The sequence below is a fragment of the Giraffa tippelskirchi genome, chromosome 5 (genome assembly GCF_054371585.1).
Source record: "Giraffa tippelskirchi isolate mGirTip1 chromosome 5, T2T-mGirTip1v1.2.pri, whole genome shotgun sequence".
Taxonomy (NCBI): Eukaryota; Metazoa; Chordata; class Mammalia; order Artiodactyla; family Giraffidae; genus Giraffa; species Giraffa tippelskirchi.
The window spans coordinates 92,397,630-92,424,321 of record NC_137279.1 but is presented as its reverse complement, the minus strand read 5'-3'; the positions used below and the strand labels follow the sequence as shown (position 1 = coordinate 92,424,321).

The window sequence follows — 26,692 nt, the reverse complement described above, 5'->3', positions numbered from 1 at the left end:
GAAGGAGTTGATGAGGTGGAGGGAGGAGGAGGTGCAGCGGTGGCAGGGCTGAGGCAGCCTGGGCTGCAGCTCTGGGAGGTGGGGACGGGGTGGGGGTGGGGAGCTGTGGGTTCATGCGTGCCGCCGGGGGCTGCTGTCGGTGGCGACTCTTCATGTCCCATTAGTGGCAATGGAAGGTGACATGCGGGGATCGATACCAATCGAGGCAACAGACTCCCAGTAATAAACCCATTTCACTCACACTTCTCCACCCCCGCCACCCGACCCCAAGAGAGGGAGCCAGGGCTTCCCACGCCCACCCCAGTCTCCAGAGAGGCTGGTCTCAGAGCTGTCCCCAGCCCTGGCTCCTGGTCGGGGGCAGGACCCCCATCCCAGGCAGAAGGATCTTCAGTAGGGTGGGGGGTGCATGCTCTCTGTTTGGTTCTGTGAATCTCGAGCTGGGGTCCATGGAGACCTTGGGGCTGGGTCCACCTTCTCCTCTGGGGGGTGAGGAGGAGCTGCCCACCGCCCGCCCCCCCCCCGCCCCAGCCCTGTGAGTATTTCCAGGGCAGAACAGGGAAAAGTTCTGGAATCTGTCGCTTGGCTCAGCCCGTGGGCACAGGTGAAGGTGTCTTTGTGCTCCTGGGTCTCCTTCCTGCCTCTCTGTGGGTGTCTGAATGTGTGTCTGTGTGTCTCTGAGGAGTCGTAAAATGAGTGTACGTCTCCCTGTGGATGTCTGTGTCTATGGCCTTGTGTTTTTGTGTGTAGGTGTTTCTGCCAGTTTTTGTGTTTCCACTGTGTGCTGTTGGTATACTGTATGTGCCTATCTGTGTCCACACACACCTGTCTGTAGGAGTGTGGGTGTGTGAGTCTGGGCTTGTCTGTGTGTGAGTCTGAGTGCATGTGTCTGTGTGTCTGTGAATGTCTGCTTCTGGGTGTGTGGGCTGTGTTTTTGTTTTGGAGACTGTTTATGGGTATCTCTGTGTATAGTGTGTATGTGTGTCTGTCTTTGTCTCTGAGGACATGTGGGAAAATGCTGCTGGCCTCTCCATATTTGCACCCAAACCCTGTTCCCATCTGGGCCTCATGCAGTATCTTACCTTCCAGGTAGGGTGCATTCCTGTCCCCGGGACACAGAGGTTCTCTCAAACTCAGGACTTGCAGTATTAGAACTGGGACAGTTGGAGACAAACTGGGACAGTGGGTCACGCTCCTTCCAAGCCAGCATACCAGGAGGCCAAAGTGAATGGGTGCAGGTGTCAGGGAAGGAAGGAGTTGAAGGAGAAGCTGGAAAAGTTGAAGCATTTGAATGGAAGAGGAACTAGGAAAAAAAAAAACTGTGGGAGCAGTAGGAGGAATGCTGGCTAGACTCAGGGAGGACCTTCCCCAGAGTACAGAGTTGGGACACTGTAAACTAGGACAGGAAGGAAAGAGATCGGTTGTCCTCTGCTCAGGAAAAACTCTGGTGAAGAGTTGTGTTGGGCTCTGTGGGGGACACTGGTGCTTGCCACCTTGTGACAGGTAAGATGTAGCCAGATGGACCCTGTGGGGGCTCATGCCCTTCTGCACACCTGCTACTTCTTCCTATGGCTCCTCACTGGGTGGGGATGAGTTTGTGGGGCTCACAGTTGGGATTACCCCCCTCCCCAGTGCAGATTGTGTCTGGACACATGGCTTTGAGTCCTTCCCTCTCTCTGTCTGGGGGCTCCCTTCCTCAAAGGGGACAGAGTGAGCCTGCAAGGCCCTGGCTGGTGAGCATGGGGTTGGGTGAGGGGTCCAGAGGTTACAGATGGAGAGATGGTTTATAATGTCCTAGAGTCTCTAAGCTCCATGGGGAGTGTCTGAGCCTTATCCATTGTGTTCACCATGGAATTCCCAGTTCCTACCTCAGTGCCTGGCTCATAGTCTCAGTGGAAGTCTTGGAAATTGAGCTCCATGGTGAAGAATCTTTGCATCCTGGGCCCACTCTTGACATTTGCAGGTGCCAGGCACTAGTGGTAAAGAACCCGCCTGCCAATGCAGGAGACAAGGGTTTGATCTCTGGGTCAGGAAGATTCCCCTGGAGGAGGGCATGGCAACTCACTCCAGTATTCTTGCCTGGAGAATCCCATGGACAGAGGAGACTGGCTATAGTCCATGGGGTTGTACAGAGTCAGACATGACTGAAGCGACTTAGCATGCATGTGCAAGAGCACAGATGGACAGCTGCCCCCAGGCCTATACTCAGGAGGGTGCGTCCAGGGTGGAGGCCCATGTGTGCCTGGACACTTCCCTGGCTACTATGCAGAGAATTCCAGGGTGCCAGGAACCCAGAGTATGCCCTGCAGGTGGACGGGTCCCCTTGGTCCCACTGATTCCACACCCACACTCAGGATGCTACTGTTGGCAAATTACAGTTTCAGTGTTGACTGCCTTTCTGCCCAGCTGGTCTGTGAGCTGACCAGGGCTGAGCTTTGGGAGACTGGAGAGAGAGCTGGATCTCATCTGGGATCTCCCAGCATTCCCTCTGCTCCCTGGACTTTGTCCTTTTATCTTTTGTGTTGTTCTCCTAGTCCTGTCCTTAGATGGGTCTGGTCCCTTCTCTTAGACTGGAGGCTTCAGGAAGCCATGAGGTGTTGCCTCTCAGATTAGGGACTCCCTGGGGGAACTGTCTGTGGATTCCCTAGCGAGTGGCTGAGGCTCCTTCCCTAGCTTTCCTTCCTCCAGCTGAAGGCAGGATGCCTGGGTACCCAGGGGTGGGGAATTGGGCCAGGGCCAAGGAGAGTCAGAGGGGGTGAGGAAGGTGGGCAGGAAGGACCCATGTATCAGGCTCCAGAGAGGGCAGGGGTGGAGTGGTAGGATACATAGTGAAGAGCAGCCAGAGGGACAGACTTACTACAGACTTACTGAAGGGATGTCCAAGAGCCTGGCTGGAGTGCGGGGGGATTCCAGGCCTTGTGGTTAGGGGAGCAGGGTGGGTGGGATGGTTAGGAGAGAGAGGCTGAGTCCAGGGCCTTTGGTGTCTATTTCTTCCAGCTCTTACCTGGACCTTGGAGACCCTAGGATGGGCAGACATTTCCACTATCTGGAGCCAGGAAGGATTTCTTGAAAGAGAACGGGGCTCCGAGGGGAGGCTGGTCTCACCTCTTTCTATCCACTACCACCCCCCACCCCAAACACCAACCCTGGGCGGGCTAACCAAACCTTTATATATATACACATATATATACATATATATATATGTGTGTGTGTGTGTGTGTGTGTGTGTGTGTGTATATATATATATATATATATACGTGTATATATATATATACATATATATGTGTATATATATACATATATATATGTGTATATATATATATATTTCTGTGTTAAGAAACCTTGTGTCAGGCTGATAGGAAAAAAAATGAGGGAGAGAGATGGGGAAGCCAGGAGAATGCAGAGCTCAAATGAGACCCGAGATAAAGCAATTACCTGATCAATACGGGTGAAACTGAGTAATCTAGTGGATCAATACCATGGGCAGGAGGTTGGGGGGGCTGCTCCTTGCTCTCAGCCCCGCTCCCCTGCCCACTCCTTTTGTAGCCCCTGCCTGCTTGCTTCAGTTCCCCCCACCTTACCTTCTTGGGAATTCGTCTCTAAGTCTGCCTTCCATTTCAGCCTCTGTGGTCTGTCCTCCAAAGTATCACCCCCTGCTCCTCCCAGCTCCCAACCTGTGCTAGGGCTGCCACCACCCCCCCAACACCCAGGACCCCCTCTTCATCTCATATGCCCTCACCCATTCTCTGTCCTCCCTTCCCAAACGGGGCCACTCTCAATAGTCCTTCTAGATTGATGGACTATAGTCCCACTCATTTTCTATCTTCTCCACTCCCATCCCCTTACCCCCTAGGTGGGGGCCACAGCCCTAGCCAGATGGATAGTCAGCTGCCCACATCTGTGTCCTGAGGGCGAGTGCAGATAAGGGGATCCCCACACCCCTCTCCTCCATCAGGTAGGAGCTCTTTCAGGCTGAGAACTAGGTTTGCAAGGGCCAAGCCATCCCCATCAGCCTGACCTAACTGTGGGAGAGGAAGCTGTGCTTCCTGCTTCACTGTTATTGGCAATACAACCTACCTACTCTATCTATAGAGCATGCTTACGTCAGGTGCTGGCCAAGCTGGACTCTGGGGCAGGAGGCTAGGAGGAGGACCCTGGTTCCTGCTGACCCAAGGGTGGTGGTGTGGTTGCTGCTGGTGAAGGGCACCAGTCCACATGGGGACTGGTGCCTGTGTTTAGAAGGGGTCTTGGATTTTTTTCTTTTTTCTTTTTCAGAAGGGGCATGGAGGAGAGTGAGAACTCCCCCAGTATTGTGGGACATCTGAGTTCCTGCCTGCCCAAGTCAGTACTGAAAATTCTCTGGTAACTGGGAAAGTTACAGCTCACTGGGGAATGCAGGGAAAGGCTGTGGCATTGTGGGGAGAGCACTGGAGAAGGAGCCAGAGCCTCCTAATTACCCATCTTTGGACTGGAGGCTCCTGGCGGACTCAGAGTGTCTTTATTTGACTGTGAAATTCCAAGACAGAGTCTGGCCTCCAGCAGGCACTCAGGAAATGTTAGCTGAATAAATGAAGGACTATTGTCATCTAGGCACAATCTGCCTTGTATTTCAGTTCATTATGTTGACTTGTTTTCCCCAGGAAACTGAGCCCTTGTGAGTCTCCTGTGAGCAGGGACCCATTGTGTCTCTGGGCATGTGGCCCATCATGTCAGTTTCAGGAATGAATGAATGACTGAATACATGTTTGGTCTCTCCCTCTTTGGCCTGGAGGTCATCTCAGGGCAGCTCACACTGGTGATGATTCCATGTTTCCCTTAGAGAAGTCTAGGGGCCTCTTTAAAGCAGCTTGATCCCCTGCCTCTTCCTTCTAGTCTCTGTGTGTCATCACCGAGGGGCAGGGAGGTATTTGAGAGAAAGCATGGAGTCTTCTTCTCAAACACCAGGACAAACTCGGTGAGTCCTGGTTTGGTTACTTACTAGCTGTCTTGATCTTAGGTGATTCACTTAACTTAATTGACCCTTGTTTTCCTCATCAGCAGAATGGAGATAATAATAGTAATAATAATCCATAGAGGGCAACTTTGTGGATCAATCTGTGGATCAAGTAAATTAAGGTAAGTGACAAGAATGTACAAATGTTACTTGTTATTGTCAACATGGGGGCTGGAGGAGTTGGTCACCAAAATTTCAACATGTACAGATAAAGATTTTTCCCAATTGGGCCAGGAGTGGGAGAACCAAAGCAAACTTCCTTTATTGTGATATTCTGAAGATACCTATGCTGCAAATCTCAGTTTCCCCTCCCTTTTCCTTCTAGTTAGTTGCTGCAAGGTCAAAATCATACAAAGACATCTCTACCCCACCCTCTATCTGTTTACTCTTGGAGAAATATTGGGGGTGGGGGTGAGGGACAGAAGGACAAAATAGACACCCTGGAACAAAAGACCCTACAGCTAGAACTGTGTTTTCAAGTTTGACCTGTCTCCTGGGGAGAGGGGTCCCTCCATCCTCCTCCCTCTTTCCCTCTCCTCCCTGGTCAGGTCCCTGCAGGACCCAGGGTGAGAGGCCAGAGGCGCCTCCCTCATGGGCCCTTAGCTCTCTGGGACCAAGGTTGGAGGTTCTGACTGTTCTAAACCAATCCTTGGGCTGAAGCTGGGATGGATCCAGCACCTGACAACTGAGGCAAGAGGCAGTGATGCTTGGGCAAGGGCCAGCTGCCTCTTGGCTCTAGACCTTCACTTCCCAGTCTTCACTCACTCTTTGGGCTGCACCCTCCCCATTGTCTGCCTAGACCAGATTCCCAGATCTTGGAGCCCGGGACTGGAGATGTGGGTCTTCCCCCTCAACCTGGGCCCTGGGAGTCAGAGTGAGGCTCCCCTGAATTCGGGGAAGGCTTTCATCTTTGATCTTTATCCCTCTTTGGTAGGTCCTCATAACCAAGCCCCAGGAATCTGTCCAGAGATAAATGCCCTGTCCCCTGGGCCTGCTACAGGTGCTGACTTTCCTTCTGCCCTCCAGATTGGAATACAAGGCCTGATGCCTGGAGAAACGCCGAGGTCGGGGTCCCCTGCACCACCCTAATTCTGTGTGTCTGATTAAAGTGTCTTCACCCTGCCTCAGAGATCCAAGGCCACAAGTGGGCAAAGTATGGGATTCAGACTCATGAGATAGGTTTGAATCAGTGGGAAGGTCAGCAACAGTGGACCTCATTTTTCTCATTTGTAAAACAGGGATCATTGTGTTAGGGGAATGACTGACCGAAACTACCCATCCTGGCCAGGCCTGATACTAACCACTTACATGAGTTATCTTACAACAGAAGGTCCTGGTAAGGAACGTGGAACTAACAAGCTACCATCAACTCGAAGACTTCAGGAAAAGTCAAAAGGAGACTCCAGTCCATATGTCCTACCAACCTCCCAGAGTCCTTCTGACTTGAATCTATCTTGGCTGAATGATGCACAGGCCACCATGAAGGACCCTGAGTCAGAGTGATTGGCCAGAGACAACCTGGAAACTAACCACATCACCATAAAACCTGAGACTGTGAGCCACATGGTCCCTGCTGCTCTCCACCCAGGCGCCCCTTCCCGGTAAAGTCTCTTGCTTTCTCAGCACATGTGTCTCCTCGGATAATTCATTTCCAAGTGTTAGACAAGAGCACACTCTTGGGCCCTGAAAGGGTCCCCCTTCCTGTACCAAGTATCTTACCTCTCGTGAGAGGGGCCAACGGAAGTGATGTGAAGGTACAAGCCTCCATATAGAGTACAGGCATAAATATCATAAAAAAGGACTCGAGGACTAAATGCTTTATGTGTATCATTTAATCTTCACAACAATCCTATAAAATAGATAGAGGCATGGAGAGGTTCCATAATCTGCCCAAGGACTCACAGTCAGTAAAATGGCAGGGGTGGGACTATGGGATTAGAGCCAATTCCAGTTTATCTCCCTTCCTCAGGGAGTCAACACGCCCAGCTCCTGCGAGAGAAGGGAAGCAGAAGCTGTGACAAGAGGAGTAGGGGTGGTGGAGTGGGGGGATGTCTGAGACAGCAGTCCTCCCCATTCTCAATATTCCTAACCAGCATCCTCTATCCAGACAATCAAACCTCCTTTGTATATTTCTTGTTATTCGTTTATCCACTAAACACTCATCAAGCATCCTCAGGCTCCAGGCAGTGTGCTAGGCACTGGAGACAAATGAACCGACCATTTACCAGTCCTTGGCGTCCAGACCATCCTGTGAGAAACCAGACTGGCAGAGCACTGATAACAGTATGTGAGGGTGGTGGACAGAGGTAAGCCCAGGAAAGGCCCCTGGAGGCAATGACATCTGAGTTGAATTTTGAATAAGATGTAATTGGTCAGGTGACGTGGAGGGAGGAAGTCTGTCTTCAGGCAGTGAGTTCAGTGGGGCCAAGAGGCCTTACGGCATGAGTGGTTAAGAACACAGGTAGTGGGGCCTGAACCCTGGTCATACCAGTTAACATCTCTATGACTTAGTACTGCACTGGTTGTTCTGGTTGCAGCTTAGGCTTTGTGTGGGGTGGCTGAGTGTGTGTGTGCATGTGTGGGGTTGAAGACGAGGCTGGAAGGGTAAATGGAGGCCAGATTATGAAGGGCCTTCTAAACTAAACTAAGGACTGTAAACAGGGAGGTGATGAGGAGCCTTTGAAGGGTTAATTCCTTATTCATTCATCTTAAAAAAATTATTTAAATTGGAAAATAATTGCTTTACAATGTTATGTTGGTTTCTGCCATACATCAACATGAATCAGCCACAGGTATACTGACTCACTCATCTTGACAGGCACTGAGATTTACACTTTTTCATCTCTCACACCCTGATACCCCCTCCCCTGCCTGTATTCTCATCCTGAAGCTCCATGTCTTTCCTTACTTCTTCCCCCCTGCTCATCATCACTCACTACTCTTTGCTCAGAATTTGAATAACTGCTGTACAATTCTGTGCATTGAATGGCCAACATGGGGTGGCAGAACCGGTGGCCTGGGATCCTGATCTCAAAACTACATCCAGTTTCATTCCTAACAAGCCTCACTTTGCTTTCAGCAGCCTGAGGATGGGAAAGAATCAGGAGGGTCTTTTACAGGGTCTGCATCCAAGCCCATTCATTCCCAGCTTGATTTGGATTGCTTCCAATACTTTGGCCACCTGATGTGAAGAGCTGACTCATTTGAAAAGACCCTGATGCTAGGAAAGATTGAGGGGAGGACGTGGAGGGGACGACAGAGGATGAGATGGTTGGATGGCATCACCGACTCAACGGACTTGTTTGGGTAGACTCTGGGAGTTGGTGATGGACAGGGAGGGCTGACGTGCTGCGGTTCATGGGGTTGCAAAGAGTCGGACACGACTGAGCGACTGAACTGAGGGAGTCAACCAGTCAGCCTCTGCCACATCACTTTTTCCTGCCAAAATGAGTTAATAGTCTCATAATAGCAGAGATGTTTATTTCACAAGCTGGCCTTCCTGCTCTTTGGCATAGCCCATACTCTTCTGCATAATATTGGGGATGACCACTGCTAGTAGAATAAAATGTAAACTCTAGATATCTCCTAAGACCCTTCATAATCCATCCTAGTTTGCCTCCTGGGCCTTACCCCTCATAAATTCCAGCCTTCTTGAACTCACAGGATCCTTTCGTAGAAGTCAAATTTAACATCTGGCTATGCCTCTACAAATGTTGGGCTCTTTAGATCACTTTGCCTATCTCAAGAGTAAAATGAGATTACTTAGCTTGGATTCGAGAGTCCCTTGGACAGCAAGATCAAACCAGTTGATCCTAAAGGAAATCAACCCTGAATATTCACTGAAAGGACTGATGCTGAAGCTCCAATATGTTTGCCACTTGATGTGAAGAGCTGACTCATTGGAAAAGACTGATGTTGGGAAAGACTGAAGGCAAAAGAAGGGGGCATCAGAGGAATGGTTAGACAGCATCAACAACTCAATGGACATGAATTTGAGCAAACTCCGGAAGATGGTGAAGGACAGAGGAGCCTGGTGTGCTGCAGTCCATGGGGTTGCAAAGTGTTGGACACAGTTTGGCGACTGAACAACAAAAAGCCTGGCACCATTTTTGTTCGGGTGTGTTATGTGATACTTAGGTTCTCCTCCTACTTCTCTTGACTTGTCCTCTTCTGGGAAATACTAGGTTTCCCTCGCACTGGCCTTTCATATACTAAAAAACAAAACAAAGGATCTGTCTCATAGTCCAGTGGTTAAGACTGTGCTCCCAATGCAGGGGGTACAGGTTCAATCCCTGGTTGGGTAAGATTCTGCAAGCTGCAGCCAAAAAACAAAATCAACACAACCACCTTTATTGCGATTATTACTCAAATATCAGAAAAGTCACCCTTTTAGGAGTGGCTAATTGTGTTTTCTATTCAAATTGTACAACTATCATCACTAACTCCGGAACATTTTTATCACCCCCCAAAAGAAAATGTGACCCATTACCACTCTACACAGCAACCATTAAGCTATGTTTTCTCTACGGATTTGCCTATTCTGAATACTTCATGTGAATAGATGCATACAAAGTGTGGCCTACTGCTTCTGGCTTTGCCATGTACTCTGAATGAACTCTCATATCAATTTTGAGGATGAAATTTCCCAACCTACTTGTCTCTGGCTTCAGTGGTATTCTATCTAGCAGCAGCTATTGACACAAGGAAATTGACCACCTCCAAAACTGTTAAGGGACCTACTCTCACTATGTTGGTCCCCTGCACAACAGGAATCAAGTGTGGGGGTGGGGAACTAGTACACACGCAGCAAATTCTCATCGGCACAACCACCCTGGCTCGGTGTGTCAACAACAAAACCAACATTCTGCAAACATTACTTAAAAGTATTTTTTTTTTATTTAACTTTAATTTCTGAGGTAAAATACTTTTTTTCTTTCAACTTCCATAACAAAATACAGAGCTATCAGATACCCCTGGAAAAAATATGTATATTATACATATATTTCTATAACATTACATCATATATATATAATATATATATGCAAAAATTTGAAGACTTTATAGAAAGCAGAACATCTAAAAGGCACTGCACAATGGAGTTAAGATTACTTACACGTTATGTACATATACACACTATTCTGCTTAAGCGGGTAACTAGTGAAGTCACCTTTCACATGTGAATTTCCAAAAATCCCTGCATCACGATTTTATAACTCAAAGAATGCCTAAATATTTTAAAACAAATTAACTGGTAATGCCCCACCCCCCGCCAAAAACAAAAAAATCGAACAGTTCTTGAAAGACTGGATTGGTTTTTTTTCCTCCAAATTTAAAAGTATATTCCATTACTGTCTATAAAACAAAGAACACAAACATATTTATGGAATAAATAAAAAACAGGGACAAACAGCCAACTAACTGACTCTACCCGCTTGGTAAGAAGTGATATACTTCAACTATTTTTTTCTTTTAATGCTTCTGAAAGTTTCTTGGCCCACTGAGGACTAGGGTGCAGTGATTCCCTGTTAGCAAGCTGGGTTTAATGCAGTGCAGCTTGAAAACTGGGGTTAGAGGGACTTATTGTTCATTTCTCACTCCTAGCGGTTCTTAAAAAACAAAAACACTCAGCAAGGCTGGATGCCCTGAAGAGATCTCTATACTGTTTTCTTCTCTATAGCCAGAAAAGCTTGCAAGAACAGGTTCTTGATTAATACAACTTCAAAATTTGTATTTGCAAATTTTTAAACATTTGGCACAGCAAACGTTGGAAAAAATGGGGAGGGAAAATAGACCTGGTGTTGTCCCCCTCTTTCCACATGCTGTCTGTGATGAGATGTTCACAGAAGAGAATGGTCTGGCTTTGTGCCAGACTTGTGACAGGTGCTGCCAGGAGTGGACTTAGGGGAGAAAAACTATCTCCCACCCCTTTGCCCCAGGAAATATCAATGACCTCCACATCCCCTGGTCCACTTCCCAGGCTATCCCAAGTTCAGCTCTGAGGAGTACCCTCCCCCAACCCCAGTGTGCAGTGCAAATCAACCAACAATTTACTGGTGGAATGGCAATCAAAGGAAACAGTTAAACATCAAACAGTTTCTTAAAGCCAAAAACAGTTTTCATGGAGTTGAACATTTTTTGAGTGTTTTTCAAGTGTAAAAGCAGTGACTTTTTATTCAAACAGAAGCAGCATCTAGGAATTAATTCTGGCACTTGGGTTCTAGGGGGTTACAGGTATGCATCATGGATTTTTCTCCCTCTTTTTTTTAAAGGCCTCATGTCTATTCCTGAGTTCATACTGACACCTGCCGGCGCCTCTGCTCTAGTGGACAGAGATGGTGGGCAGCCAGCCTCCCTGGTTAGATTGGGCAATGCCAAGCAGAGATGCCTCTTCCACCACCTGCCTGGGCTTGCTTTTCTGATTCGAGGTAAGTCGAGGTACAGAGAAAGGAACCGACAAAAACACAACCAACCAATGGCAGCCTGAGTTGTTAGGGACCACTCTCCTAATCCTTTTTCCAGGGAAAGATGAATCACTCATGGAATTTGAATCAAACAAAGGGGAGGACAACTGCCAAAAAAAGGCATGATGGACTCCAGTCATCTTAAGCCATCTAATAACTCACTCACCTGCTCTAACCTTTCCTGGGCTCCTCTCTCAAGCATGCACTCCAGTTTAAAACCCCCCCGCCCCACCCCCACCATAAAAAGACAACCCTCAAGTGCTTCTTAGTACATTGAGTTCACCTAGGCTAAGATGGAGTCAGGAATTTCTCAAAAGCATCCCTGTGCCCACTTCCTGCCTCTACCAGATATGCGGTTATTTCTGCTGCTTGTGGATCTGAGCCATGTTAGGTATTTCTGTACACTATGTACTTACATGTGCACACACATACACACAGCTGGCTGTGGATTCTGTCTGCCCTTAGTCCAGGTTCCTTTTGCTTCATATATGATCAATACCTTCCCATTCCTTTGAAGTTGATGGAACAGAACTTCCCATGAAGAAACAATCCCTGGAGTTTCATGAAGGACAGTCAATTGATCTTAAGAATCAGTACGATCTAGGAGAATGGGTATGGCAAGAATGGCAACACCACATCAGGACAGACACCCACTGTTCACTTGCACCAGCCCTTGTGGCATCTGTCTGCCTTCTGTGTTTCCTGCCCACCTCTTCCTTCAGCCTCATACACATCCACTTGTACCCCCAGCTACCTTCTGCATTTCCAAGTATAATTTGCCCTTAAAGCCCACAATCCTGCCTTTCTGCTACCCATCCCAATAACATCAAGTGGAGATGATTAAATACCAGCTTAAAGTTAAACCATTTTCCAACACTTCTGGCTTATCTGAAAAGTTGTCCATGCCCTTTTACAGGTTTACACTGACAGACCCGTATCATGTTGAAGTATGTTCATTGTTAAGGCTTTGACTTAAGAAAACGTTAAGAGCAGCAGACACAACAGAGACATCTTCAACTCCTGTCTCTCAGTCAACTCGCTCACAGTCACACATTGGTTTGGCTCCCCAAACCCATGGTGGGAAAAAAAAAAGATAATTTTTGTGTTTTTGTTTTTAAAGGCATCAGGTTACTTCCTTCTGTCCTCTTCTTTCTTCCCTGAACAAGAGTTTACAACTCCTCATGGCTTCTTAACAGATGAAGTAGGTGAAATGTCCAAGAAATTCACAGCAGGGCTTCCTGTCTCAACCACGTAGCTGAGGCTTGGTGCCTGTGCCTTCCCAGCCCCGCTCTAACTGGCAGTACATTTCATGTTTCCTGAAAACATTCTATATTAAAAAAAAAAAAAAAGCCAAACAACAACAAAGGGAAAAAGAAAAAGAGCAACACGTGAACATCCCCCTGCCCCAGTAAGACAGATTATCTTATTCCTCCCCTGAAATAATTAGAAACATTTCAGGCAAAATACTTAGTATTAATGGTCTCTCACTGCTCAACCTCCCAACCATGCCCCTTTCCCTTTTATGTATCTCTCTCAGAGCAAAATAGATTCATTAATGGCTTTCCATATATAAATACAATAGAAAAGAAATAAGTCTGGAACCTGAACTATTATGGGACCAAACAGTTTCTTGGCCCTCTGGGAGTCTGTCAAAGTGTAAGCCTCAATAGGAAACTGAGGCTCTTTCTCTTTTCAGTAATATCCTTCCCGTGTCCTACTCACCAGGAAAAAGTGTGTTCACATCCCGCCTAATTTACAACAGAAGACACCCCATCCTATCCCCAAAACATAAAAATACAAGTCTACACCCCTAGAATGATCAAACCAGTCTAATTCCCTCCCCACCCCCCACCCCAAAATCTTGCTACATAAATACATGTGTGTGTTTGATTATAGTATAAACAGCTCCCAATCCTCTTCCAGTTCTAAGCATCAGCAGCGGCTGTTGCCAAGCCCCGGGGTCCGGACCCATTCCAGAGAAACTTGCCATTCTTACTCAGGGCTTCAGGGTCATCATTCCAGCGCCGCTTCAACCGAAGCTTGGGGGGCATCAGGGCATCTTCTTTCTTCTCAGGTGCCCCGGGCTCTTTGCCAGGCCTGTCCTCACTGTCTTCAGACACCTCCAGGGGTTCTTCACTTGGGGTGCTGATGGGTACAGAAGGCCACACAGGTGGTGCAGCCGGGCGGGCAAAGATGGTGCTTTTTTCCTCTTCCGTGGTCCTGCTTGGCACAGTGCCCTCTTCTTGTGAGTGCTCCTCCTTCTCCCGTGCCGATTGCCTGAGACTCTCAGGATCCTTTTCCAAGGCTGGTTCCACCTTAATTCTCGGCGGGACAGGAGTCAGTGTGGGAACAGAGACAGGTGCTGCCTCCTCGCTGCTCTCCACCCTCTCCCGGTTCTTCCGCCCGACGGGTGGGGGCTGCAGCTTGATAGAAAACTGGGATGACTCCTCAGGGTGCACCTGGCACTGCAGTGGTGGAACCATGAGCCCTGGGTAACGAGGAAATGTCCGTGGGCTCAGATGGTAGTTGAACACAGAACAGGCTTGAGAATGAAGGTAGTGTTTCATTTCTTCAGGGTTGAAGGAGAAGCAACTGCTGCTGGTGAAGGGGCTCAGGCCTGGTGAGGGGCTATAGGAGAAGATGGTGGGAGTCAGGGAGAGGGCTGGTGAAATGGGGACATTAAGGACACCTCCACGGCCTGGGATCGGAGAGACGGCGAAGGGACTATGGGGGTCAGGGTACATCCCTGGCCTGGAGAACAGAGGAAGCATGATGTCAGGCTTGCGCTTCTGATGGCCAATCCCTCCACCCACGGCACTTCGGGAGGACATGAGATCCACGCCCCGGCGCCAGTCAGCGGCTGGGCCATCCTCCAGCTCTGAAAGTTCCACCTTTCTATCAGTGCCATTACTTGACTCCTGGCCAGAAGCAGTTAGGGAGCTAGCAGAGAACCGCCCTGGCTGCACATCACTAGTTGGAGAATGGGTGTCCAGAGGTGGGAAATGGAAGCGGGAAGAGCCTGTTGGCACTGGTGGCGCACTCTGGGGAACCACACCTGTGAGGGTGGGAAAGACAAAAGGCCACTTTAGAGGTCTAGTCATGCATGATCAGCAATTTTATTGACGCTAAGTAAGTACAAAATGTTGAAGAACAACAGGAAACAAACATTCCAGCTGGACTGAATCTCTCACCTGCTTGTCTCTTCAGCTTCCTCCATTCAATTTAGTTGCCGCCTTTCTCTAGCCTCTTACTCACTTTGTTTTCCTAGTACTCATTACTATCTAAAATATCATTTACTTGTTTATCTGTTTTCTAAACCCCATGAAGGCAGGGATTTCTTACTTGCAAGCAGATTCCCAGCAGTTCAGGGCTGAATAATTAGTAGGCTCTTTAATAACTATCAGTTGAATGAATGAGTGTAAGAGTGTATATATACAGTATATATCACCTGCTTCAATTCTCAGGTTTGCAAATGGTCTTCTCTTATTTTTGTAATTTGGGCCATGCCTATTAATTAAGCAAACAAACCAAAACCAACAGACAAAACTGGGGATGATATGTACATAAACAATGCATTAAAAGCTTGAAGACCCTGTACCTCACAAATATCCACACGAGCAAGACCATATTTTAAGAAAAGAAACAGAACACAAGAAAGGGACATGTTTGTTAAGGCAGGTTCTCATGGTGTATCTTTTATCATTTCTGACATACAACCACTTCTTTCTAGAAAGCCTAATATTTTTCAATCTCTCCAAATCTATTTTCTATTATACAAATTCTGTATAATGGTTTCCATTCCCATCCTGCCTTCAATGCCTTTCAACCACTGAGGAGGCTGGAAGAAAGTCCGGTACCTACCACCTGTCTCCCAAATTTGTGGACTGAGATCTGAAGCTCTAAGCAGAAACCAACACTGTGCTACACAAGTCAACTTGAGAGGCTCACGAGTTCTCTACTGCCCTCAAAAGCCCTTCTGATACTCAAGAGAGTAAGAGGTATGAGGCCTCAGCGGCCCTATGGGCTCCTGGGAGGCATCAGTGTCTTCTGTCACTGATGAGGTCAGGAGGGCTATTTTTACCTTGAGGGAAGGGTAAAGGTGAAGAAAAAGTAAGAAAAACCCAAATAAATGAAAGTGTGGTAACACAGGAGAAGAAACAAAAAGGTGCACAAGATACGATGTGGGTAGGAATTGCCAGCAATCAGCTGTGTTCTTCTATTCTTGTTATAATTGAGTCATCTTCAGATAGGACCCTGCAGTCAGTTGGTAAGTGCAAGACTGTGTAGCTTTCTTGGCACACGTGTCTGAAGAATACTGTGCCAGAGCAGCATCTCCCAAACTGATGTTCTGCAGAAAACTGCTCTGCAGGTCTTTTTTCTAAAACCACTGATTTTAATTGTGTGATTAGGAAAAACAGATGGATGGATCTGTATATAATTTGAGCAGACTCAGGGGGGTCTCCAAAATATTTCTGCTACCAGCGTATTATAGTGGGTATGATTCTACTCTTTTTTGATTCTCTTGGATCTTGATTTTGTATTAAGAGCACATCTATTCAAAAGCAAAAGAAAAAAATCAGAACACTCCCTCCCCCCAACACTTTTATGTGTGCTGGTGGACTGAATAAGTATAACATGGAGAGAAAGGGAGGTGATAAAGAAGGTCCTGTCTCCTGAACAATTCAGTTATTTGCTTTGGTTTTTCCAAACTGGTAGATATTTCAGTCTCTACCTCTACACGGGCTAAAGACACATCATCAATTTTGCAAAAATGGAGATAGAATACATTTTGCAAAAATGGAGATAGAGCATTTTCCAAGTATGTTTAGAGGGAGTGAAGGAAGGCAATTTGGAGGTAGCATTTTGGATCCCTTTAACTAGCTTCAGCAGTCCAACTTTAGTAGGGCTGGAAAATGTGGGTTTGAATCTTAGTTCTAGCACCTTCTACTTTGTAGCCTGGTACAAGTAACCAATGGTTTTTGAACCCCTCTGGCAAAATGGGAATAAGGCCCTTGCCTAGGTTCAAACCCTGGCCCTACCACTTAATAGCTATGTTATGCCAGGTAACTTACTTACCTTTCCAAGTCTCAGTTTCCTTACCTGTAAAACAGATAATAACAGGACTAATCCTCATGCTATGAAAACTACAAGAGTTAATATTTGCGAAGTCCTTAAACTAGTACTGGCATATAGCAAATTCCACATATTTGTTAAAATATATGATTTTTTATTAGAAAATAATCATGGTTTAAAAATTTAAAACTTTTTAAAGGCATATGGACCATATATTAGATAACAATATTAGAGCAATGTTAAAATTTCCTGAGTATGGTAATGTTATTGTGATTAGGAGAATGTCCTTGTGCATGGGAGATACATACTGAAGTACTCACAGATAAAGTGTCACATCTGTAACTTAATCTTGAAAGATTTAAAAGTTATACATGTAGATAAAGCAAATGTTATCCATTAGTGATTGTAAGTAGAGGATATATGAGTGTTCGCAGTTTATTTTCTCTCCCTCAATTTTTTTTTGTAGCTTGAAAGTTTTCTTTTTGAAAGTTTTCTAAAATAAAAATAAATATAAAAAAAACCTGGGGTGGGGTAGAGAGGTCTCAAGTTCATCCTTGAATGGTTTGCCCTTGAAGGGTTTGCCCCCAAGCCCTGACAAGTAAGCATTTTTACTACATATCTGCTGTATCTTTCCAATGTTTCTTATAAGTCCATTAAAAATACATTTTAATGTAAATATTAAAAAACTTAAAAATACATTAAAAAAACGTATTGCTTCTATGTTCAAAAACACACAGTTCAAAACAGCCCAACTGTATCAACCCAGCATCTAGACAAGATCACTCTAGCCTCCAGGATCTAAATCCACACAGCTCTGCTTCTTAGAGCATTTATCACATTCCACATTGATATCTTATCTCTCTTGCTAAATTTTAAGTTCCTTGAGGGAAATAACTCCCCCATAATCTTTTTCTTTAAGTCTTAACACATTATTTGTTGAACAAATGAATGAATCCCAAATCCAGGGAAGGAATGTATGATCTATTAAATATGAGCTAGATTTCAATAGCTCAATGGCTCAAGAATTGTTTCCTGAGAAACTGTCCAACAGGTAACTGTATTCAAGCCACCCTGATCAATCTTTGACTCTGCTGTCATCCTCAATGTTATCATTTGTAAAATGGAGATACTAAGACATATACTTTACTGAGCTGTGAGTGTGGCATGAGTTAACTCACAAAAACACTGGGCAAAAGTATCTCCATTAAGTAGATGTTCAATAAATGTTACATTTCTTTGTCATCATTAGAAGTTAACCTGAAATGTTTGGTCTATTTGGGTAAAAGTTCTCTATGAACTATTGACTCTAGTTCTTTGGGGTTATCTGCATCCAGGATGTAAAAAACTAGTTGTATCCCTAAAAGAAATGGACTTTTTGCTTTCCCCATCATTTTCTGATCAGGATCTTGAGCCTGGTTAAGAATCAACGTTGATTCAACTGCCTTCTGGCACAACAGGCGGTTCTAGGCCACTACTGTGTGGTTGCTAGGCCAGAGTCTTCACAGAGTGACGGGCTAGATTTCCTTTTCCTGGAAAAGCATATTGGTCCCCATTCAGGTTATCTAAGTGGCTGGATTTGTGGGTTTTCAACAGAAAAAATGCAAATGCGAAGTCAAGTGGGCCTTAGGAAGCATCACTATGAACAAAGCTAGTGGAGGTGATGGAACTCCAGTTGAGCTATTTCAAATCCTAAAAGATGATGCTTTGAAAGTGCTGCACTCAATATGTCAGCAAATTTGGAAAACTCAGCAGTGGCCACAGGATTGGAAAAGGTCAGTTTTCATTCCAATCCCAAAGAAAGGCAATGCCAAAGAATGTTCAAACTACCGCACAATCGCACTCATCTCACATGCTAGTAAAGTAATGCTCAAAATTTTCCAAGCCAGGCTTCAACAGTACATGAACCGTGAACTTCCAGACATTCAAGGTGGATTTAGAAAAGGCAGAGGAACCAGAGATCAAATTGCCAACATCCGCTGGATCATCAGAAAAGCAAGAGAGTTCCAGAAAAACATCTATTTCTGCTTTACTGACTATGCCAAAGCCTTTGACTGTGTGGATCACAACAAACAGTGAAAATCCTGAAAGACATGGGAATACCAGACCACCTGACCTGCCTCCTGAGAAATCTGTATGCAGGTCAAGAAGCAACAGTTAGAACTGGACGTGGAACAACAGACTGGTTCCAAATTGGGAAAGCAGTACGTCAAGGCTGTATATTGTCACCCTGCTTATTTAACTGATATGCAGAGTACATCATGTGAAATGCTGGGCTGGAAGAAGCACAAGCTGGAATCAAGATTGCTGGAAGAAATATCAATAACCTCAGATATGCAGATGACACCACCCTTATGGCAGAAAGCGAAGAACTAAAGAGTCTCTTGATGAAAGTGAAAGAGAAGAGTGAAAAAGTTGGCTTAAAACTCAACATTCAGAAAACTAAGATCAGGGCATCCAATCCCATCACTTCATGGCAAACAGATGGGGAAACAATGGAAACAGTGAGAGACTTCATTTTCCTGGGCTCCAAAATCACTGCAGATGGTGAGTGCAGCCATGAAATTAAAAGATGCTTGCTCCTTGGAAGAAAAGTTATGAGCAACCTAGACAGCATATTAAAAAGCAGAGACATTACTTTGCCAACAAAGGTCCGTCTAGTCAAAGCTATGGTTTTTCCAGTAGTTATGTACGGATGTGAGAGTTGGACTATAAAGAATGCTGAGCCCCTAAGAATTGATGCTTTTGAACTGTGGTGTCGGAGAAGACTCTTGAGAGTCTCTTGGACTGCAAGGAGATCCAACCAGTCAATCCTAAAGGAAATCAGTCCTGAATATTCATTGGAAGGACTGATGTTGAAGCTGAAACTCCAATACTTTGGCCACCTGATGCAAAGAACTGACTCCTCGAGTCAAAATTCCTCTAGGTACACAGGGAGGGGGCAAGAGTGAAAAATAGAGGAAACAAGATGCCAGTGGTTAGAACAGGTTTGATTTCCTAACACCTCTCCCTCAGGCACAAGGAAAGAAAACAGGTTGTAATTAGAGATGCATTCCAATAGTTTTTTTTTTTTTAAATGCATGCCCCAGGGACAGGAGGGAGTGGTTACAGGGGAGATGGAACTGTAATGATAGCAGCATCAAGCTAAAACTGCCCTAACTTGTTGTGTGTAGTAATTACATATCTGCCACGGATTTCAGCATATTCTCTCAGCCACACCCCTGCTCTAATTTTTCAGGTTTCTTCCAACTTTTCTCGGAGAAGTTACAATACTACAGAGTCATAAGCAGATTTCTTTGCCTTATACAATTCCACAAAGACAGAGCACTGATGGACTGCTCAGAAATTAGTAAAATACAATCTATTTTCTTAGGCAGGGGCCTGATTTGCACCTTAAAACAAACATCCTTATCAGAGACTGCCTTCTCCTTCGCTGAGAGGCAGACTCAAAACCTCTGTGAAAAGCTGTAATGGAAGGCTATCCTGTGGAGAGCCTGGAGGGGAAGCCTTGCAACAGTTCAGAGGAGAGAAGGTCAAGTAACCCCAGAGCCCTGTTCTCTGAGGAGTTGTTGGTGCAGATCAAAGGCGCTGCTTTTCACTGCAAACATATGAACCTACCCTCCTGTGATCAAGGATGCTGTGGTTTTGATGAGATTCACTTGATAAGGGTGAGCTTGGTTGTTTCATAGAAAATCGGAAGTGTTTTAGAAACTAGTTCTTGTCTGTGAAAGAGCCACCGGGCTGGGTGTTAAAATTCTGAATCCTGAACTTAAGGATCAACACAAACCTATGGAATACTATTCCTAAAGAGGATAATGTAATAATATCTAGGAGATGACAGGTAATATGCAGAAAATAGAACCAAGTAAACCAAATCTATCTCAGTGCTGCAGTCTATCACTTCTTGTGAAAAGAATGAGAATACTTGGCAGAGGGAATCCAGGGGATCATATTACTTTAGTGTTTCTAAATACCCCTTAAACATGACAAATCTTAAGACTTGGGTTTTTAAAATTCTTTTTTAACTCAAAATTTACTTCCCACCAAGAGAGTTTGCATCTTACCACTTGACCGAATGTTGATGAATGGGTAGTTGGGCATCACCAGCTTGTTGAAGTTAAATTTATAAGTAAACCTTTTCCCTTTTGTTTTATGAAGGATCCTCTTGTTGTAATAGTATCTGTAAAAACAAGAATGCATGTCAAATCGTCTTCTAGCTACTGACCATTTTTGATATACTTAGGTAACCTCGACAGTCAACAGCTCTTGCTCTTGAGTATTACTGGCAAACATCACTATCATTCTTTGCAGCTTTACCCTCAGGTTAGAGCTGGAAGACCTAAGAGCTTACTTTTCTGATTCAATTTTCAACAAGATTCTAGTCCTTTACAAAGACAGTCTCTCTTTGAGATCCTGTACACCTATGCTAGCCCCAACCACTTTTCTTCTCTCTCTATGGTTTCAATTCTTTAGTCTATTTCCTTCCTGTTCCACTATACGTCACTGCTTCGTTTCTCTTTTCTGCCTTCCCCAGGTGGGGGCAGACAAATCTCTTGGGAGACCTGATGTGGTTAGTCTGGAGGCCTAAGCTCAAGGCATAGACAAAGGAATGTAGAACTGTTTTATGGTGGCAGGTCAAATAATGGTACATTCTGAGCTGGAAAACAGCAGTCAGCTTGGCCTACTTCACTTTCAAAAGAAGTGAGAGGCTCCAGCAATGTTGTTGCTCAGGTTTTACGTTCAGGGTCACACAATGAAGGAAGGCAGGGGAATTTCAGTGTACCTAGAACCTTGAATATATTCAGTGGCATAGATTATAAACAACCCTGGAGGAGTAAAGGGTTATGAAACATAAAGACTGACAAGGGGAAAAGAGAACCTGAGAAAACTTAGAGTGACCAATCTTTAGACAAGCTGGAGCCACCTACGAACCGACCACCCCGAGCCCACTGGTTCCTCAATAGTGAGGGCACCACATGCACCGAGCACTCCTCTTGTGTGCCTGCTTCACTCTTTTTCTAGTTTCTTTCAGGAGAGCCTAAAGAAGAGACATTCTAATAGATTTCCAACCGGGAAGTCTAAACTAATATCTTGGATTACAAATTAGCTCCAATCCAGGTTTCACCACACATTCTCGCCCACTACTGAGCAGAATCGGCTGTCAGGATCCAGTGCCAGTCACGTTGGAATTCCCTCCTACATACAACCAAAGATATGCCTTTTCTCCTCCTGTGCCTGTGCCACCCAGATTTAACAGCTCTTCTACTCCCACTGTAAAGCTACACGTTATTCACTGGTGCAGTCTCTCATCACCTGATACCTTTTTATCTAACATGTACCAAACTACTTTGGTACTACTTAAGCCTCTTTCCAATCTGTTAACACAATGGATTTGGGAATTCTTTCCCCTACCTCAGGGCCCGGCTCAGTTTGTCGTAATTCATCTGTGGTTTGCACTTCCTGCGGCCCCAGAGGCGGGCCACCTCGTCTGGATCCTTGATGACAAATTCCCCGTACTCTCCCTGCTGCCAGGCAATGACATGGCGGAACTCCTCCTTCTGCAGCAGCTCCAGGATGAAGTGCCACAGCTGGATCTGCCGGGAGCCTGGGGACGACTCTGTTTTATAGGCCCAATCAGGAAATTGATACCCTTTAATATGAAAAGGGCAAGATCAACGTAGTCAGGAACTAGGAACATACATACCAGTATCCCCAGCTTCACATTCCAACGCTCAGAATCTCTAGAGTGCTGTGCAAACATGCCATGAACACCCTTTCAGCCAACTGGGGCTAATCACAACAGCGCAGAGGAAGGCAGACAGAAGTTACCTTTCCTTATGGCAATCATTAAATCTGATAAGAGCTGGGTAGCAGCAGCCAGGTGTCCTAATCTTTTCCCCTTTCAGACTTTACTAAATCTCATGCCTACTTCCTGTGAGGACACGAAAGTTCCAAAGGGAACACACAGGAAAGACAATGTTTTAGAAAAGAGCACCTTTTCCCCAAGGTTGGAATTGTTTCTCTAAGAGGAAAGAGACTCGAAAGCTTGGAAATAAGGGTGTGGTGACCACATTTGTTAACATTCATCCATAGGAAAAAGCATACAACCGTCCTAGCAGTATCTACCCTGTCAAGAGGTGGTCAGTCACATTCTGGCATTGTGAACCAAGCCCAAGTGAAGAGAAAAGGAACCACTGAGGGACATTCCAGGTACATCAGAAAATGATTGATTAAATTCTGCTCACCTCCACCTCCTTCTGGCTTTTCCACGATGCTACAGCCCGCTTTCATTTTCACCCTCCTGCTGAGAGATACAAGCCACATCAATTACCTTAAAGGTGTTCTGTTATTATCCTCCCAAGGTTTTCTGCTACAGCCTTTCCCCAAACTTCCATTTCCTCATCTTTCCCTCCTTATGTAACCCTCTTTTGAACATGTCACTTCCAGAGTGCTAATCCTCAAGTCGTGAAATGATGATCCTCAGGTCATCAACTTCAAAGACCATAATTTATCTCTCACCTGACTTTAAACCACAAATAGCAAACACTGTTTTTAATATTTGTTTTCTTCCTCCTGACCAATCCTTCAAATGTAAAAAAAGGAAGGGTATGGTGAAATGAGTCCAAAAAGGCAGCCAGAACAAGTCAAACAGTTTGTCTTCTATTACTAGACAGGCCTAGATGCCAAGATACACAAGCCTGAGTTCACCCAGATGTACCAGTTTAAAGTGTAAAAAAAAAAAACCAAAAAGCCAAAACCTAAATTCATCTGATTGCCACTCAAGAATGAACATCTGATTTTGATTTACTTTTCTGAATTATGTGAGATGGGAAAAGGAAAACTCCTCCCAGTCAGAAACTGCCCCTTCCTCCTTGAAAAACACCCTGGGATACAGGAAGTAAACACACCATATGTACAGTTACTCTATACACGAGAACTCACACTCCTTCAATTTTTCTCTGAGAAAAAAATTTACATTTTCTCCCTTTAACAGAAAGGAAAAAAGAAGTAAGCATTTTTGGGAACCTTCTGTTCAACAAGTGGAGGGAGTCTGGCTGTGATTTGAATTCATTCCATCCAGATTTACAGTTCCTTAATAAATTTCCTGCTCCTAGCAGCAAGCAGCCTGTATCAGTTACTCCTTTAGCAAAAAGCAGGGAAGAGTAAAACTGCCAGAGAGATATGCAAGCAGGAGAAAGCAGATCTACCCTTACTCAGGCAGTTCCCCAGGGTGAATGACAGGCCCTCAGCATCAACATTAGCAGGAGTCTAGAGGGAATGTAGGTGCCTTGGTGACCCTAGGGCGGGGTGGATACAAATTCCTAATCTTGCAATTTCATCTAACCTAGGATTCCTCTAGATCCTTTGAAATTTTTTTTTTCCCCTCACCATACACATTTAGAAGACCAGCAAGTTTCAGTCTAAGAAGTTACCAAGGAATGAGGATGGATAAATGCCCCAAAGGAAGGAGAAAACAAACATAAACAGAAACACAGTTACATACACAAAATACACAATAACAAGGTCCCAGAGCTGAGGCCAGGAGTTTCCTCTCCTGGCTGCTTCCATCTCCGTGACAATGAGGGAGGAAAAACACTAATTTCCCCACGGCTCCAGGAAGCTGCCTTGAATGTTAACAACTAGGTTGCTCTGTCGGGTCGCGGGGTCTTTATCCTGACACGGGAATGCCTTCACTCACATCTCTGGGGTTCAAATCCCGCCGCAACAATGACGTGCCCAGGAAGCTCTCTCCTGACATCCCAACTCTCCGATTTCACCTATAAACGCCTCCCTCCCAAGAGTCCGGAGGCGCCTCTACATGCCTTTCGCAAATTCACTTCGAGGACACACTGTCGAAGTAGGGTCACTCATCTTAACTCTGCACAGCCCGGCAGGCCCCTTGCCCTCCCTCGGATTGCGACCATTCCCCATAGAGTGAGGCTTGCAGAGCCTGGTACCGCGTCCCGGCTTCCACAGCCCTCGGAGTCTCCTATCTACCTGCCTCCTGACCGGGCCTTCCCCTCCCCGTGGTCTCGGGGCTCCGCGGAGCCACCGCAAGAACGCTGCCCGGGTCCCCGTCGCCCCTAAGCCACGGGGCCCCCTCCCTCCCCCGCCCCCGCGCTGGGGGAGGCCCAGCAGGGTTAGTACGTGGCTCTCCCCGCGGCCCTGACCGCAGGGACGCCGTCCCCGCCGAAGCTTGGGGGTCGGCCCGGACGGGTCGGCGTTGAGGCCGGGACTCACCTCTCGCCGGCACAGTCGGTCTTCGGTCCGGTCTCCTCCGCGGCGTCTCCGGCTCCTCCTCATCCACCCCAGCAGGAAGTGACCTCCTCGGCTGCTTTCGTCACTTCCATCCTCAGCAGAGAGGGCGGGGGAGGAGGCGGCGCCTTCCCGCCGGTCTCCCAGCCGCGCCCCGCCGCACCCAGCCGCGTCTCCCTTTCCTTTCTCCTTTCCGCAGACGCTGGCTTCCGCCCGCACCCCGCCCCCGGCGCGCGCTCCTCCCGCCGCGCTGCCCGCGCAGCTTCCCCGGCGCGGCCCGTGCGTCACGCTGCGGGGGCACGTTACGCATGCTCGTGGCCGGTGGCCGGGCGGCTGGCCTGTGGTCGGCGGGCCCCGCCGGTCCGGTGTGGACGAGGTTGTGCCCCGGGGGCCTCACCTGTCGCGTGAGGGCACCTCGCAGTTCTCACTGGAAGGGGCCCGGCTCCGACATAAAGCTTCCCCCAGACCAGTTTGGGGTGGAGGGGGCGGGGTCTTCCGTTTCTCCTTAAAAGGGGTCTGCGACCTCCTAGAGAGGAGAGCCTTCACAATGGGAAGAGACACCCGCGGACCTCAGAGGGCGTTCTTTACCCTCTTAAGAAAGAGCCTTTTCATATACTTTGAAAAGACTCCGTGAGGCTTTCTGTGAATCGCCTTGCTTAGGCATTTTTACCCCTCCGCCCACCCATAAGGGGATTGTGATGTTTCTTCGCTGGTCCCCATCCCTCTGCATTTAGTCTTAATTTGTCCTCTTCTAAACAGCTTGAATGTCTCCCTAAGTCATTCACATACATCTCCCCTTTCTTTTTTTCTGTCTTTTGTTCCTGCTCAAGCTATGACAAGCATCTTGTCCAAAGCACTTTCTGTTCTTCCTTTAGGGTTCTTGAATAGTAAAGGACCTCAAACAGTTCAACATTAGCTCCATCCCAGCCCTGTATGTTTGAGTGATGTCAAGGCCTAGTTTTACTTTAAAAGGAAAAAAAAGGGAGGAATGGGGATCAGTAAAGTTGAAGTGAATTGAAATGATCAGGAAGAATGTGCCAGAAGTGAAGAAGAGAAATGGAATTACAATTTGGATAAAGGAGTAAACTTTGTTTTGTACTGCTGTTGTAACTATACGTTTATATCCTGAATGCCAAGAACATGAAACATCACCATTAGTGAGAAAAGTTGGCTTCCAGTTTTGGGTTTGCCGCTAGCTGTTCTCTCATTACTGTAAATTAGCTAGTAAGTTGGTCCCTTCTGGGCCTACAGTTGCATTTTCTGTTTAAAAAGAAAAGAGAATGGCGTTGGTGATACAAGGTCTTTTCTAGTGAGAAAATCCTATGTAGGTGAATAAAATAAAAATTTAAGTGCCATATATAGATTACTGTAATAGGGAAGAATAGATTGCTTTAACCTTTGTATTCTATTTCTTTTCTTTAGGTTAATCACTCAAGAAATGCTGCCTGTAATCTTAAATTCCACTTCTGGGAACTGTTCCTCCCATGTAATGAGTGTTAACCTGAAGCATCTTTCTTTAGCACATAGGAAACCTCCTGACTAGGCCCTCTTGGAAATGGCTGCAGGAAGGAAGAAGTTAACACATCCTGGAATCAGGACTTTACCCCCATCCCTTTTTAATATAAAAGAAGCTTGAATTCTGACTCAGGGAAGATGGTTCTTTGGGACATTAGTCCACCATCTTCTCTGTCTCCTGGCTTTCTGAATAGAAATTGCTCTCCCTTGCCCCAACAACTCATCTCTTGATATATTGCCCTGTCATGCTGTGAGCACTACGAACTTGGGCTTGGTAACATTTTACCAGTATTTTCAGCTATACAGTGAGTCCCTTAAGTTCAGGAACTGTCTATATATCCTTTGTATCTTCTGCATAGTACCTAGAACAATGCTTTATACGTAAATGTCAGGTATTTGG

General features: G+C 46.1%; 1 protein-coding gene across 17 annotated transcripts; it reads right to left on the bottom strand.

Annotated features, from left to right (window-relative positions):
• Positions 1 to 4,478: 4,478 nt before the first annotated feature.
• Positions 4,479 to 24,812, bottom strand: ETV3 (ETS variant transcription factor 3). 17 transcript variants are annotated; one of them, XM_081494096.1, is made up of 7 exons: positions 24,763 to 24,812; positions 22,767 to 22,825; positions 21,934 to 22,171; positions 20,586 to 20,701; positions 16,528 to 16,551; positions 13,448 to 14,506; positions 11,133 to 12,778 (listed from the first exon to the last, which is right to left on the bottom strand). In XM_081494096.1, the coding sequence occupies exons 2-7, from the start codon at positions 22,810 to 22,812 to the stop codon at positions 12,759 to 12,761; spliced, it is 1,503 nt and encodes a 500-aa protein (XP_081350222.1). In that variant the 5' UTR covers positions 22,813 to 22,825; positions 24,763 to 24,812; the 3' UTR covers positions 11,133 to 12,758. The 17 variants fall into 17 exon arrangements, with proteins under 17 accessions (XP_081350233.1, XP_081350234.1, XP_081350222.1 ...); XM_081494097.1 differs by lacking the exon at positions 16,528 to 16,551 and having other exon boundaries at positions 13,439 to 14,506; XM_081494102.1 differs by lacking the exon at positions 16,528 to 16,551.
• Positions 24,813 to 26,692: the final 1,880 nt, after the last annotated feature.

Coding starts and splice junctions, on each gene's coding strand:
- ETV3 (XM_081494091.1), bottom strand. CDS start 22,812: ATGAAAGCGGGCTGTAGCATCGTGGAAAAGCCAGAAGGAGGTGGAG. Junction 16,552..20,585: donor CATCAACATTCGGTCAAGTG/GTAAGATGCAAA, acceptor TCTGTTTTACAG/GTAAGGAAACTGAGACTTGG. Junction 14,507..16,527: donor GGAAACTGAGACTTGGAAAG/GTAAGTAAGTTA, acceptor CCACCCTCACAG/GTGTGGTTCCCCAGAGTGCG.